The following is a 17,503-nucleotide window of genomic DNA, read 5'->3' on the forward strand; positions in this document are numbered from 1 at the left end:
TGCAGACAAAATCCCGTACCCCGTTCTAAAAAATCATGCGTATCCCATCAAACATAGAGTCATTAAACTCCATACCTACATTTTATTTCAAGGGTTATATCATCAAGAGTGGGAAACTGCTATTATTATTCCTATTGCCAAACTAAATACGCTAATGATATTTTAATTTTTTCTAAGACTAAGGACTTGACGCAAGTAAAAATTATTTTTTCTAACATACTAAACGATCTAATCAATTGGTCCAAATCTTCAGGAGCTCAGATTTAAGCTGAAAAAGTAATTTTTTCACATATGCAGAAAATACAAATAAATACATACATCCAACCCTCTCCTTGTCTAACACCCCTCCCCTATACTGATACATTGAAAATATTTGGAATGATTTTTTACAATAAACCTACTTTTAAGCAGAACTGTCATTATGTAAAAGTTGACTTTGGGCTCGTAATTTATGGACACTGCGCAAAAAAACATCTTAAATTGCTAGAAACACCTTACTATGTAGCAGAGGAGAAAAAGCATCCGTGCATTTCCCCCCTCGCCAATAAAAGCTATCTCTCACGTCGAATCCTGCTTTCAACAAAAAAACTGATGTAGCAAGCAATCACCTTTATTTCGTATATTAAGCTACATCAAAGATTTCGACATCATCCGATGCTTACTAAAGTAAAAACTCTACCGCAAGGGCATTTGCCCAGTTTGATACTCATAAATTACCTGGGAGCTTATTTTCACAGACGGTTCCAGATATGGTGGTAACAAAAGGGCTGGGTGTTACAATTGTCTTCAGTGCTTTTCCCCCGTACTGCTCGGCATTTACAGCCGAATCAGCTGTACGTTTCGCCTCTATAAACGAAGGAAATTTCCTCATCTGAACGGACAGTAAACCAGCCAGCGAAGCCTCTTTTAACAGTGCTAATGATTCTCATATAATTTCGAAATCACGTGAAATACTCTTTTGACACAAAAACACATTTAAAATTATGTGGTTACCTGGGCACATCGGAATAGAAGGGAACGAATTTTCACACCTATGATTTCTGCATTAAAATCTTAGTTTAACATAGTATTTACGTCTAAAGAACTGACATTTTCATTATTCTGCAAAACCCTCTATCAGCAAATTTTTCTATATAAATAGTTATAATTCGAATTGCAATAACCTCTATCTGATCTTTAAACTAAAATTAAATGAATTAAAAGTAAAAAACTAGTTTTAGTATATTGCGTGAATATTTAAGACATGCGTGTGTACTTAAAATTATTAACACTTTTAAAAACAGCTGCCAAAACAGTTTTTTTGCTCTCCTGAAAAGTTGAGTTTTTGCAGATAGAGGGTATTGAATATAAGCCCTCGATATGCTGTTCTGTAGCCCAGTGCCAGTTTGGAGTAGCTACAAATTACCGTTGGTTTTTGAAACTTTTTTAATGATCTTCCACCGCATTTTTTTCCATATAACGCAGGCTGGCGTTTGTGTTTAAAAAATTGTCACAAGTTAACGGTAATTTGTAGTTACTTTAAATTTACCCTCTATTGCACTAGAATTGAATGGGCTACAAAACTTGAAACCAGGATTTTTTTTTTAAGAAAACTACTTTTTGATGAAAATTTGTTAATTTTTTTATTTTTTCTAGAAAGTTTGAAACTTGTGTTTATATGAGTTTAGTTAGAGAACGAAATGTATTTTTATTGAAAAATAATAGAAATTAAATAAAAGAAAATTAACCCAGAAACAGCAGCGAAAAACCATTGTCCTCATTCAAGTGCACGTGAATGTACTTCGCGGGCTACTCATACGCCGTGTATACCGCAAATAGATGCGGTAAGCAAAAAAAGGCAAAAACAGCGGGCAACTTACTTGTAAAATTGGATGGAATAGGCAGCAGACTCTGCTTGCGATATGAAAGTTAGATATTACCAAAGGATAAATGAAGTTGAAGTAATTTATGATGGTTGACTTGTTGGTTGACAAACTGACTAACCAACCGCCTGGCAGCCTGACTGCCTGACTGAAGAAATAACTGCCGCTTGACTGAGTTAGCTGTGCGCGTCGTCGTATTTGTTTCAGCTACAGTGCAAAAAACATAATCGAAGCAATCAAAAGGAAACGTAATGGGAATGAAATGTGTATTATTTTTAGAGTTAGGTTCATAAATATGTAAATATTAAGTATGTATTTATGTAGTAGGCAGACACACGCATACTTAAGTTATTTATGAGCGTTCCAAGGTATAAATTAATGATTGTGAGAATATTTACAAATGAACGAATACCTACTAACAATTTAATAAAATCAAACGCAATCCAATGTACTATAAATAGGTCGTTATAGATTTTTGTTTGCCTAATTTGTGTGCATATGTATATGTATCTATACCATTTCTTTATATTTATTATTGCAGACATTTTCGGAATTTGTTAGTTTTTCATAGTAATTTACATTGATTACGCACAACACGTTGGCTAATTGAATCGCCATAATAATTCAACAATTTAAGGGCACTAACATGCAATTTATTAGTGTTGCGATAAAATGGTATATGACTTGGTGTTAAATGCAGTGGAGTGATATACAAATATTGTTGCATGGATTGCAGGTGAGTTTAGTATAAGGGCAGATTTCTACTAGGTGTTAAATGATCAATATTTTAGTGACAAAGTTGAACATTAACAGCTAATTGTGGTGGCATTACGTTAATGAAAAGAGACATTAAGATCATTTTCACATGCCATTATTTAAATGGTATAAATAATTTTAATACCTAGTGGAAATTCGCTATTAGATTCAAAAAGATTATTTTAAAAAGATACTTGCACACATTTTTCAGGGACCGCTCTAGAACGAGAAGAGATAGCGAAATAAATATACCTATATTTTAAAGCTTTGGAAATGGGAAATTCAGTGAAAATTATCTCGTTGCCTTGATCTTGAAAATAACCTTCGAATATAGAAGCCCTCCAGTACTGCTGGAGTCAATCGCTACTTTTGAACCGCTACTGCACCGACTCCTAGGTAAGTGGCTACTCTATTAACCCGTGGTAGTGCACATGGTAGTGCAGAGGCGAACCAGTCGGAAGCAGAATAGCGAAGAACTACGAAAGAGGGCGCCCATAGATCAACCAAGTGACTGCTTTAGTAACTACCGGTAGTGCAGAAAGGGCCGATGGTGACTACCGCCTAGGACATTGCCTTGTAAAAGTAATCGCTGAAATACACTGCAAGTAGTAGGTCGGTAATCGACGGAGTTTACCAGCTAACTACCAATTCATCAGTGCTGTAGTCGCTCCCCCCTTACAGGTAGGGTTAGAGCGTGTATTTAAATCAAAGATAATCCTTCTTTTTTTTACTCTCTCAGTAGAGGGACGAGGATACCGTTTACGTCGGATTACACTCTCTCCAAATTGTATCAAAAAACAACACTTGTACCAAAAATGCCAACACTGATGTAGCACAAAGCAGAACACAAATAATATTAAACTCATTCAAATTATTTTCAGCCTCTCACTCGACCAAATGAGTAAAATCCAGCTGGGTAGACTCGATACTCGATAGAGACAAAAATTGCCGCCACAAATAAGAGTTAGTATATTTTGAGTGTGTTCTTGTTTTGGTGGAAATTACTCTCAGTCATTTTTTGAATTAGTGTAAGAACTCATTTGCACTAATTGTTATGGATCATGAATAAGTACACTAATTTTATTGGTACTCAAAGCCGGTCTGTGGTGGTGAGGGAGGCCAACAACAGGAAGCTTACCATGGTCATCCGGTCTGATGCAAACTGTAATCACGTTTTTTGGGGCCTCTAGCGACATCAAAACACGAGGTAATTATTACTCGAGTCTATTCTAAAGTACAACCTATTTGTAAGCAACTATTCAAAAAACCTACGTTTATAACCTCTTTATAACCACGACCAGGTACGCAAACGAGCGGTACCCCTCAAGCAGGAGTTCCCTCCCCACTCCACACTCAGGAACCATCTGGTGAGTTCAATTCTCCTGAAAAGGCAAAATGGCGGCACTCACATCGGCTGTCGACATTGCTCTAACAACAACGGGCAAGCCAAACGCTGAGCGCACTCTGTCTCATGAATAAATGTTCGAGGAAGAGTGAACTCAAGGTCAATTCCACCAAGATTGAAATGGCATTGCTCCCGGGAAATATAGAATACCGTCTTTCCAGCCCCCCTATTGATGTGGAGATTATACTCTTCAACGGGGTTAAATACCTCGGTAAAATTCTTTGACAGAAAGTTGGACTGGAAACGAACCTTACGGAACGAACCAGGAAAGCTATAACCGCCATTTACCAGTGTAAAGCAGTGGTGGGGAAACGATGAGAATGTACACGGCGGTTGTCTGACTCAGTTATTTCTATGGGATCACCTTATGTTGGCCGAATCTAGAAAAATCCATTTATGGAAGCATATTGGATAGGGTACAAAGGGTACTCTCCCAATATCTTGCTCGCAAATCGATTTTCTACCAGAATTGTATACCGAAGCGACTTACGATCCTGGCTCTACCGCAATTTTTACGGATGAGTCAAAGCTGGACAATAAGGTTGGTAGAGGAATTTACTCTAAAGACCTTAGCTTCACAGCCAAGCAGTGATCAAATCTTTACAGTGAAGTTAATAACCGGATCTTTACAATTTATTGGCTTCTTAGAGACCTACATAACCATCTCATTAGTTACCTGGTTTCCCAGAATATTCCAATGTCCGGCAAGGAATATCTGTACAATCTACGAGTTCACTTATTTTGGTCCTATTCCCTTTAAACACGCATGGCTAACAAAGCAGATACATACTAGGTTTCCAGCTGGAAACGTGTGGCCTCTTTAAAGCAGAAATCTCAGCATGAAAATATATTGAAAGAAACATTTCAAAGTTTTGTAGTGCAGCCATTTACCTCCGTTGCTAGCTAGTTAAGAGTTCACTCTTCGCAACTTTGCTTGTGGAATAAAACAAATGCTGTTCTTTTAATAACTTACATAAATCGCATTTTTCCAAGGTCAAGTTAAATATTAATATTTCTTCAGAATAATAACATAACGATACCTCCTGAAGTTTGCTGTTGCCATTCATTTTGCATTATTTCCGCCTCGCAGAGGCAGTTGTATAAATTATTGCATACTTGTAAAAGCAAAAACTTCCTACTCAATTCGAGTCGTCACGAAAGAAGCCTATTAATGTTGGTTGTACACGGCGTATACGTAGTTTATTTTTAATTAGCGCTTGCATACCGCATGCATACGACTTGGATACCTACTACTTATGTATGTATGTACATACATACGTATGTAAATATGTATATTTTCACGTTGCGTATACAACAGAGTGGCAACTGCATGCGAGTACACGCATTATAATGAATAATAATGATGACAAAAATTTAGAAAAAAACGACAGAAAAAAAGTGTAAAAATGCAAGAAATTTGTGCGTTGAGAAGCAATGCAGAAAACGTTAATGCGCCATGGCTATTAACGAAAAAGGGGACAAATGGCATGCGACCGAAGCGGTATGTAGCAGGCTAATAAGCGCTATAAATAAAGTCAAGCTACGCACGTATTTATGTACGTGAAAAGATACTTTTGAGTAGAAAAGTGAGCAAATGAAAAATATTTTCAACGATCTCTGTACAGTTTAAACGAAAGTTTTGTGGTCCAATTCCACCAAGGATAATTCTATGTGATTTACTAGTATTAATGACTAAAAAGGCCACGACGAAAGCTGTGCACTTGTCTTGTGAAACCTCCCGAGACCATAAGCTTGGGACTTGTTCTTTTAGCAACGCTTTTCTGCTGTTAGTTTTGCACTCCTACACAAAGCAACAAATTTGATTACATACACAGTGCGACAGTAAATTTTACACACACAAAAAATGAATATATTCGCGAAACTATGGGTAAATTATAGTAAAACTGTGTACTTAGTTTTTCTCTCTGAAGTCAGGACTTTTTTAAAAAGACATTGAAAGTTAAAAAATATGATTATTTCAAAAAATTATTCAAAAAATTCAGTGCAAGGTAGGATAAAAATAAGAGTGTCATATGAAAGAAAAAAATCTGTAGAATTATAACATAATAACATAATAAATAGCCTTGAAAATTTTCAAATTTCTTTTTTTTTTTTAATATTGTTTGAGGACTAATATACGCAGGACCTCATCATCGAATTTCGTCCTGCAAACTTCATTAACTCAAAAAGATAAAATTTATTTAAAGTGCATTTTCAAGTCCTATTCGTCCTTGTAAACCAAAAAATAGGTTTGTATAGTAACTTCTCCAGTAAAACATTGCAGCCAGAGCGTAAGAGCAAAATAGAGCGTAAAATTGACAAGAAGAGAAAACTAGCAGAAAAAGTTACTGAACGCAAAACTAGTAAAAACTTGCAAGTGAATAGTTGTTGCACCCTTTTGATATTCTGCTGTAAACATTTTACTATTTATAAATCGGTTTTAAACTCTTTGCTTTTCACACAAGCACTTACACAGTCTAGTACATCATTAATATTTCAATTTTCACTTATTTTACTTTTGTTTGTGCTAAACCAATTCAACAAATGGCGGCTTTTGACATTTATTCTTCTTCTTCTTCTGCTAGCTAATTTCTGCTAGTAGAAATTTCACTAGCAAGAATTTGCAGCTCTCCCGTGTTGTTGCGCTCTCGATTTGTTGCTCTCCTGCAAATTTTTTGGGTTATCATACACTTTTCCAGTAAAAATTTGCAGGTTCCAGTACAAATTAGTACTGACTATTGGTTACTATACAAACCTAATGTTTGTTTTTAAATTCTACAGAGGTTTCTCTCTTATTTGGTACCCATATTGTTTTTTACATTGCACTGATTTTTTAATTCGCATTCGCATTCACGAATGTGAAAAGCGTGACATTCTCAACATCCCTATTATCGATTCTTTCGTATGTTTTGAATTTTTTTTTGTAGTTTTCATAAACTAAACGCCGTAATGAAGGCGGCTCGCGGGCTCATAACCTCTGCCCCTCAAGGATGGCATAAATATGGCTATTTATTCTGACAGGCTGGTGGCAATAAAATCTAACGGAACAACGACGAAAGTAGCCATAAACTGCAGAAAGATTCCAAACCTGTTGGCATCCAAATGCTCCTTGAGTGTTTGGTCGGTCCCCAGACACAGTGACATTCCTGGCAACTGCATAGCAAACACGCTGGCAATGAGATGGATGGATGGATATCCGAAGTCTATTCCACAAAAGATGCGGACCTTCCGTTAACCTCCGGCAAACACACATGAAAGGCTGATTTCATCGAGCAGGTAAATGCCAGGTGGGCTGTGGAAACAAGCTGCTATACTACCCCAGGCCATACGGCTAAAACTTTATGTAAAGCCGTCCATGGCTAAGACTCGATTGGACCACTCTTCTCTCAATTTAGCAGTCGGGGTAATCACCGGACATTGCCTAGCGCGCACGCACAAGAAAAGCGAAATGGTTTTGAAAACGCTTTCAGGTGGGTTCTGCATTTCACTTTCGAGTGAATTTAAACCACATTCGCTTCAAACTCAAATTGAGCTTTGTAAAAGATCACTCGGAAATAAATTGTATAACCTGCCTGTTTATTTCTGAAATATGACGGTTCAAAATGAAGACCTTGGCCTGTAGATGTGCGATAAGGTTTTATTTTTTGAAACTAGAAACTTTTTAACTGTACAGGGTGATTTAAAATTTCATAATATTAAAAACCGACTATGCGAAACGGTTTTACGGATTTAGAAGAAATGTGACACTCAAATCGCTTATACCCTGACTAACACTTAGAATAGTTTTCGGGTTTTTAAAAATCGATCCTGAGCATTTTAACGCCGTGCGGGTTCGCTAGTTGTTAAGTATTATTTCAATGACTTCTCTTTCTTTCAATGTAGTCATTTTCACTATCCGTTTGCTTTTAATAAGGACCTGCCAAATGACTGACTTATATGGACTTTTTAAGAGTAAACTAAAAACTGCACCATCCAATTCTCCAATTCNCCCCCCCTTATTTATTTTTGAAGTGAAACTTCTTTAGCGGCGGTTGGTTGGTTGGGAGTAAATTGGCAAATTTAACGGAAATTGCACACGGAAATAGTGCAACGGAAGTGGTGCAATGGAAATGGTTGAGCTGAAACAAGTGCTTCTTGAATGGTATGAATTTAACAAAAACTTGCTAATAAAGGGTTAAAGAATAACACTTAGAAAAAGACCAATACAACCAATACAAGAATGAAAGTAAAGGTGAGTACGTACATAGATAAATAAAAGGATAAAGGCAAAGGTAAAAATAAAAACAAAAACAAAGATGCGTAAAGATTAAGGCAAAAATGAAGACCAAGGTAAATTTAAACACTTTACTTATATAAGGGCAAAGGTGAGGGGAAATATGTATGTAGATGAAGAAAATGATAAAGTTAAAATGATGAAGATAGAGGAAGAAAGATTAAAATAAAGGTTATTATAGAGAAAAGGATATAGATAGTGACACAGAGACTCAATCTGGAAACTTTTTTGGGATTTTAGAGATTTTCGGAATTCTCATACAATAATCAATATTTTGATCGTTTTTTTACCGATGTTTGTATCGATTTTGTTATCGAAATTTTTATCAATATTTTCAGAACTTGTCGATATAATAATCGATATTTTTATCTATTTTGTTATCGATATTCTTATCGATTTTTTTATCAATATTTTTATCGAATTTATTATCGATATTGTTATCGATTTTGTTATCAATATTTATCGGTTTTATTATCGATTATTTATCGATTTTGTTATCGATATTTTTATCAATTTTGTTATGGATATTTATTCGACATTTTTAATGATTTTCTCAGTCTCGAGTTGTGTTATCAATTTTATTGTCGATTATTTATCGATTTTGTTATCCGAGACTTTTATCGATTTGCTAATCAATTTTGCTACCAACAGTATTATCGACTTCGCTATCGAATTTGTCATCAACTTTGATATCGATATGTTTATCGGATTTGTTATCGATATTTTGTTGGATGTTACTATCGATTTTGTTATCGATAGAGCATAAAGATAAAATGAATATAAATAAAACAGAATAACATAAATGTTATTAGAACGAACAGGAGTAGAGGTAGGGATCTAGATAGAAAAAAGGGAAAAAATATAACCTTAAGCAAAAGCAGATGTATGTATGTATGTATATTGGTTATGAGACAAAATAGATTTCACGCTTGCGGAAAGATCTTAGTATTGGGCCTTGGAAACCATACAAATTTTCTATTGAACTCAGATTAAATTCAATAAACTCGCAAATGGTTAATTAAACAGGTAAACTACGTTTAAACTCACTGCGCTGTATTTCCGAGGCTGCAGCCAGCAAATCATTATTATCGTCATCCAACATCGTGTGTGTGTGTGTTTTTGTGTGTTGAAACGGGCGGCTATTTGATTGTTATTGTGCGTGCGTTTTATACTTTTTCACTCAGTTCGGTGGTAGCTGTTTGTATGGCAAGAAGCTGTCGTGGCACTTGCAGTTGTAAAATATATTTCCAGCTGCACCTGGCGCGCTATTGTACTCTTGAGGACACGGCGCCACGGATGAGGTTAACGCTGGCGGCAGATGTGGTGACAAAGATGACGACGACAATATTTGCGGCTGCTGCAGTGGGGAGGGCTGCGAATATTGTGGCAATTGTAAATATTGTGGCAACTGCGCGGGCGATTGTTGATACTCGTAAGCGTCGTAAGAAGTTGGCGAAGCGGCGCTGATGACAGGCGCTGGCGAATATTGAAATTGCGGCTGTTGGTGGTGTTGTGGCTGAAAGTGTTGGTGTTGTAGCTGTTGTTGCTGCAGCTGATGCTGATGCTGCTGCTGCTGCTGCTGATGCTGCTGCTGATGATGTGCTAACCGTAGTTGTTGTTGCAATTGCTGTTGCTGTTGCTGCTGAAAGGCCTGCTGTGAATATTTTTCCTGCTGTTGCAGTTGTTGTTTATGCAATTGTTTTTGGTGTTTTTCCTCCTCCAGCAGCGAAGTCAAATGCGACAGCTGCGCCTGTTCTGACCTAAGTGGTGGCAGCGGCAATAAATGTTGCTCCTTACTGTGCTCGCCCTGTTGGCCACCCTGCTGTGGCGGCAAGTGTATGTAGTGTGGATAGGGACTGTTGTAGACGCCGCTCAAGCGTGGCTCCCAGCGAAAATATGGCACACGCTCATAAATGGTGTACCAGCGCGTCTGCGGATTCACTTGATAGAAGTAGCGATCGCGTTTGGGCAGCTGTTGTGCAGAGTGACGCTTTTCCGGTGTTTTCGTGGAACGCACTACAGCGCGACAGATTTGTGTTTGTGAGCTGGGATGGCGAAGTCCGCCGCGACCGCTTAGTGGTTGCGCGTGTTGTTGTTGTTGTTGGTACAGCGTATTTGCGATTATACGCCTGTGTGTGTTTTGATGTTTGCTGCAGCTGTTCGAGCTGCAATGCGTCGTTTGTTGATTAGGGGATGCCGTTGCGATGCTACTGGGGGTGACGAAGGGGTTGGGCGTTAAGAGCTACGCGCGCGTTCTACTTTTATTTAGGCTGGAGAACTACTGTAAGCGGAAGTGCCGCAGAGTAGGGGAATTTTTTTTTTGATGACTTTACGAGCACTTGGTAAATATGTGGTTGCACTGGAATTTAATTTTGGAAGTGTAGTTGTTGTTGGTTGTATTTATTGCTAAATAACACATTAACTTGCTTTATACACTTTTTTTCTGGACCAACGTTGTACTTGATACTGAACTGCAAAGCAAAATGCCTGAAAATAGAAAAAAAATTGTTTGATAAAATTTATAGACCAAATGTCGGTGATGCTTAACGATAAAATTAAAGATAAAAGTCAATAAATAAAGTTATTGCTATTTTTTTATCGACAAATTGGGTTTTATTATTAGATTAACGAAAAATATTTGGGTGTATTAAAGTAGAAAGCAAAAAATACGCGATAGCCCTATCGATAGGTAAGTGTGTTTATCTATGAATTCAATAATAAAAATATCGGCTTAGTTATCGACGAATGTACTTTTTGTCCTACAAAACAATAGGAGTCGATATTTTGACTAGTATTGACTTCTTTTCTTTTGTTTATTTAATGTTTTATAAACGTACTAGCCGGTCAGGGATGCGCGAGGCTTCGTATTTGGAGAAAGAAATCATAAACAATCTTGCCTAAATCCGTTCAATGGCGTGGTTAAAATATCTCGCCTTTCTTTTATACTATCTATAGAAGATGGTAATTTTTAGATAAGTGGCAACCCTACTCAAAAAACTTACAGTTTTTGTCCATGCAAAGGCCATGCACTTTAATTTGGTATCTAATTTTTTTATCCAACGGACGGTGAAGATCTTATATGACGCCTACGCTTATTAGAATTGCATATAGTAATTTTCTTAACAGGTGGCAACACTATTAAAATTCTAAATTAAAAAGGTCATTCTCTTATCGATACAGAATATATTAGAGAGAATCTCGTCAAAATCCGTTCAGTAGTTATCGAGATTACCGCGTACAAAGAATCTCGACTTTCCTTTATACTCTGTATTAGCGTGGGCCGAAAACCCGCTTTTTTAGAATTTGGATTGGTAATAGGCAAAATATGGTTAACTATGCTCTAAAAAATATCTGTGTGAAATGTGAAAATTTTTGGTCAATATCCTAGGCTCGCCCAAGTCCATCAAAGTTCAAATATTAAACATNTTTGGAAGACAACATTTCCGAAGAAATTCGGGCTATTCCGGCCGAAATGCTCGAAAAAGTTGCCCAAAATTGGACTTTCCGAATGGACCACCTAAGACGCAGCCGCGGTCAACATTTAAATGAAATTATCTTCAAAAAGTAAATGTCATGGACCAATCTAACGTTTCAAATAAAGAACCGATGAGATTTTGCAAATTTTATGCGTTTTTTTTTAAAAAAAAGTTATCAAGCTCTTAAAAAATCACCCGTTACTTTCGAAGATTATTGCAATTTTAGTAAAAAAAAATGTGTTAATTAATTTATTAATTATTTTTTTTAGCATATTTCGAAAAAAGTGATGGTTATGGTTATGAAAAAAGTATGGTTAACTTTTCCATTTTTTCATTTACCTAAGTAACTTAATTTACTTGCCTAATTGTTTCTTAAAAATACTTGACATCCGCATTCGCATTCGCGCCTGTTACCTGTTAGCCATCCGCATCCGCATTCGCATCCGCGGATGTCTAATATTCCACATTCGCAACATCCCTATTTCATACAAACAAATTTCGAGCATACTTTGTATGGCAGAAAATGCGTGACACCGTCAACAATAACAAATTGCTAAAATTCAACGGTATTTGGCAGCCACTTGAAACGTGCACTTTATTATACTAAAATAAAAAAATAAGTTTAAGAAAGCTTAGCTTGGAAAATATTTTTGAAGAGGGTTACCACCTATTTGAAAAATTTAATACATTTAAATTGATACAATAAATGAAATACATACTACAATAAAGGGAAAGGTATTCAAGCCGTCTTTGACCTACAGAAATTTTATTGTTGCATTTAATTGGAGCTAGAAACAGACATAGTATCACGAACCTTAACCTTCTACTTGGAATAACCAGTGGTTAAAAAATTTTCAAATTCTTTAATTTAATAGATTTTTTAAAGAATTTCTTCTGCCTCATTTTATAATTTTCACTACAATGCCGACATAGGTTTTCATTCAGATATGTATAAGTTCTCTGATGATATGTTATTTTATGTTATGTTTTGTTATGCTATGCTATGTTATGTTATCTTATGTTATGTTATGCTATGCCATACTATGTTATGTTATGTTATAATGTATGTTACGTTTTATTATGTATTTTATGTTATGTTGTTGGACACACTTCACCTCAACTCATCACAGATCACTTCAAATCACCTCATCTCATCTCAACTAGCCCCACTTCAATATCTCTCAGTTTACCTCAACTCACCTCATTTAGTCTCATCTCAACTCGCCTCACTTCACTTCAACTCAACTTAACTCACCCCAACTAATGTTATTTCATCTCAACTCACCTTATCTCACCCCAACTCATCTCACCTTACCTTAACTTATCTAAACTCACCTCACCTGAATTCACTTCACCTTAACTCACCTCAACTCTCCTTTATTTTAGTAATTAAATTTCAACCACTGGGCAAACACTAGTACTCATAATACCGTCGTCGTTATGAAACAAAGTTACTGCCCTAACTATCGTATCGAACAAATATGTATCTGGTGTTTTTGCTAGAGCTATAGAACTTTTATTTCAAATAGAATGCCATATAATTTATAAAATGGTCAACATTTTGACTTCATAGTTTGCGCGTTAATTGTATTGCATTTAGTGTTTCAACACAATTTCGGCCTCCGCGACTGCGTCTTTTGAAGACCATCATGTCGGTCTACTTTGCACCATTTCTTTATTTATTTTTTTCATTATAGCCGGCCTTATCTCGCCTATAATGTGCCGAATGTTGGCTTCCAACTAGTCAGTTGTCGCTAGTTTATCGGCATAGGCAAAAAGTAGTCTAACAGAGTCAAGACACATGACTTTTGTGTATGTATGTAGGTGGCCAATTTCCAGGCCCATTTCTTTATATGATTCGGTCACCAAAAGTTCGTCGCAAATCGTTCGAAATTATACACCTCTAACAACCCGCTATGATTAAACACATTTTAAGTAATTTTCAAAATAAAAATTAACCAACTACTTGAACATTTAAGGCTTAATAAAAAGTTTATATTTGAGTTTTTTTTTAATAACTATCAAACTGCGGATATTTTTAAGCGCATCACTTTAAATAAATTCGACAAGTGTATACTTAAAAAATCACTTGTAAAATTATAGAGCACACACACCTGCTGCTTACGTAGTCAAATTTGACGTTCGTACCGCATACACACACACACACACACGCTTGCTTAGAGCAACATAATAAAAATGAAGCACGCCTAACAACTCTGCCAACTTTAAACAGTTTAAACAAATCGAAAGAATTGTATAAAATCACGAAAGGAAAATGTTAAAAAAGAATTTCAAGTTCAACGCGTTGAAGCTTAAAATCAACTAAACAAGAATTGAAATCGAGAAAAGGTTGAGAGCTCAAAAACGCTTTACTAAGCCACTGGGCTGAGTATGTATGTATATGCATACATATGCATTAGGGTGGTCCTTAAAAATCAAATGCATGATTTTTTTCGGTCTCATCCCCTCAATCGGTAAAACCACGCTCACAGATATCACATATAAATTTTGGCCCCGATGGGAGTTGGTTAAGGCATGTCGCACAGGGGGGGCAAAGTACAAATTCTTTTATAGAGGTTCAAAAAATAAAAATTATTTTGTTTTCATCAAATACCCAAAATCGATACTACTTAAGTCGAGGATGTCACATATAAATTTTGGGCGCGATTGGAGTCGGTTAAGACGTCTTCTAGAGTTATCTGAACTTTTACCACTGTGCGACACGTCTTAACCGACTTCAATCGGAACCAAAATTTATATGTGATATCTTCGACTTTGGTAGTATCGATTTTGGGTATTTAATGAAAAAAAATTTAAATTTTTTGAGTCTCCATAGAGGTATCTGAACTCTGCCCCCTGTGCGACACGCCTTAACCGCCTTCAATCGGAACCAAAATTTATAAGTGACATCTTCGACTATAGTAGCATCGACGTAGGGGTTGAGGCTTAGGAAATCTGATGTAAAAATTTGCTTCCTGCATTTAATAACCACCCTAATATGTATAAAGTGTGTCTATGTGCATGTGTATCTCCAGCAGAATAGCGGAGACTAACAAATAAATAATTCAGCTGCAGTCAACGATTTACGATTAGCTATTTAGTTGTTTGTTGACATATTTTTGTTGCTTAAATGTGGTTTTCTACTTACCGCATAATATAATTCTTCCCACAAAAAAATTCACTCATACCATACATGCATATACATACATACATATGTATCTCTATTGTCAAAATGAGAGTAACTCTTGCAATAAAATGAGAGAATTGGAAAATTCAAATGGAGCAAAAGGAAAGAATAAAATATATAAAAACACCTGTACGCCGAAAAAGGTAGCAAAGTAAAAGGTAGATAGATGCTTGTTAACAAATACTAGAAAGTTTTTGTTTAAATCAAAACTGGTGAACAAGAAATTTCAAAGTACTCGTATGAAGACTTTGGGAACGCAGTTTTACATTTCAATGAATCACAAGCTTATACTGAAAGTTTGCTTGAATAATAATGCTGGATTTTCACAAATAGCTGGCTTGGCCATGTCGTTCGAATGGACTCCGATGCTCCAGCTCTGAAAGTATTCAACTCGGAACCCTGGTTGGTGGTAGCAGAGAAAGAGGAAGGCCCCTACTGTGATGGAAAAACCAGGTGGAGAAGAACTAGGCTTCGTTTGACATTTCCAATTGGCCTCAGTTAGCACAGAAGAGAAACGACTGGCGTGCTTTCTTGAACTTGGCCAAAATCACTTAGGCGGTTACAGCGTCAAATAAGAAGAAGAAGAAGTTTTATGCAAAAATTTGGGCATTTAAAAATATCGGTGGCATTAATTTGCTACTTTTCAAGTCCGTGGTGCTGACCGTTTTTTCTAGGGTAGCTACCAGAGCTATAATAGGGGGAAATAGAGAGAGCAAAGTGACAGTTCACTTGAAGCAGAAGTTGTAAATTCTTGCTGGAAAAATTTTTAATAGCAGCAATTTGGCAGAAAAAACAGCTGATCAAAGTTATCTGCCTCCAATTTAAGAGAAAATAATGAGATTTCTACCCAATTAAAAAAAAGTTGTGGTAAGGCTTGCGTGAGCACAAGTGCACATATTTAAAAGCTTGACGATGCGATTCAAAATAATATAAAAGTAATCAATCGGTCAATTGTGTGCTTAATTACGCAAGCATCTTTTCTATTTGTAATCTACGATTTTTTTTTTATCGAAGAAAAATAACTGCCAGGTATCATTAGCAAAAGATAGTCAGCTAGCAGGTATTGTGGAAATAAAGTCGCTATTACCTTTTTTGTGCGACTGAGGTATGGTGAGCGTTTGACACAATCTCACAGCGAAGTAGATGATTTCAATAAAAGGCTTGAAAGGGAAACAGCAGCTAGCTGAACAAAGCAAAGCATAAGTTGACACGAGACCAGTGTTACCGCTGAAAACCTTTCGAAAGCCGCAAAAAAAGTGTCACAGCCGAAAAAAGTGTCTTCAAGTAATTCAAATCTTTAGTACCATGTAGTTCATTATTTTACCTCTAGAAACGTATTTAGGCATATTTATAGTCGAAATAAAATCGACTCTTAGGCTAGTTATAGCTTTTTGACATAATTTTCAATGTTATCTGATTCAGTGAAATCAGTGAAAATCGCGCCAGAGATGTAAATTTTAAGCGCCTTTGAAAAGTAGGTAAAAACTAAAAGCAGTTTTAAATATATATGTAAGAAACAAAATATATTTTATGAAAAAATGATCAAAATTTGTATATTTAATTTTTAATCGAAGAAAAGGGGCAAACAAAATATATTTTTTGAAAAAATGATCAAAATTTGTATATAAAATTTTTAATCAAAAAAAGGGGCAAAAGTGGCTTGATTTTTAAGAAAAGTTTCAAAATAAGCCTATTTCTAAATAATCGGTTTCAGGGGGCATCGATCTCCAAAAAGTGTCAATTTGACACTTTAGTCGCACAACGGTAACACTGGTTGACACAAAGCAAAAGAAGAAAAACAAAAAAAAAACTGATGAATAATAAATCAAATAAGAGAGTAGCACTTTCGAGCGATTTTTATGGAAATTATTGATAATTCATTTACAGATCATTGCATCAATAAAATAACACATTTCAAGCAATGTATGTAGAGTTAGAGTAGTCAAGAGTTACCGGAATCATAAAATGTGTCAACTATGTATATTTATGTATGTGCGCGCTTGCTAAGCGATCGCTGCGAACTTCGATTCAAGCAGAACTATAATAAATAAGCGCTAAAAAAATTGCACAAAAAAAAAAATAAAAAAAAAACAGTAAAGCAGCATAAATAAAAGTAGTTAGAAAGAAAACCAAAAATGGCATAAGGAAGTACTAAAACCCACACACACACACAAATAAGTCATCAGCCGCCGTTTTCTTCCACGCCACTTTAACTCAAAACATAAGCAGCCAATTTACGATTATTTACTTTTAGAGAGACAAATGTGGGTAGATAATTTACAGTAACCAAATATACATAGAAGGCTGACAGCCAACAGTTCGACAGTAAGCCATATGGAGGCTGAAAGCACTTGAAATCTAACGAAAAACGATAAAAAATGAGAAGCAATGAAAAACTTAAAAAGTGGCAATGGCAATGACAGTGCTGCGATCGGCACACGCTCTCAACGGGTGTTTATGCAAAGGCGGCTGAGTTGACGCCACAAGTGACGACAGCGCGACGCTACAACAAAACGCTTCTGAAGTTGACGCTTATTTTACCTT

General features: G+C 36.1%; 1 protein-coding gene across 2 annotated transcripts in view; it reads right to left on the reverse strand.

Annotated features, from left to right (window-relative positions):
• The window catches only part of Cdc14 (cell division cycle protein 14), a 35,576-nt gene extending 26,148 nt beyond the window's left edge, over window positions 1-9,428 (reverse strand). For both annotated transcript variants that reach the window (XM_017613851.1, XM_017613850.1), the window contains exon 1: window positions 9,344-9,428. In XM_017613851.1, the coding sequence (XP_017469340.1) occupies window positions 9,344-9,398 (55 nt within the window). In that variant the 5' untranslated portion in view covers window positions 9,399-9,428. The remainder of the gene's footprint in view (window positions 1-9,343) is intronic.
• Window positions 9,429-17,503: the final 8,075 nt, after the last annotated feature.

Source organism: Rhagoletis zephyria, unplaced genomic scaffold (assembly GCF_001687245.7).
Source record: "Rhagoletis zephyria isolate East Lansing unplaced genomic scaffold, Rhagoletis_zephyria_1.1 Rzeph_scaffold_00725, whole genome shotgun sequence".
NCBI lineage: Eukaryota > Metazoa > Arthropoda > Insecta > Diptera > Tephritidae > Rhagoletis > Rhagoletis zephyria.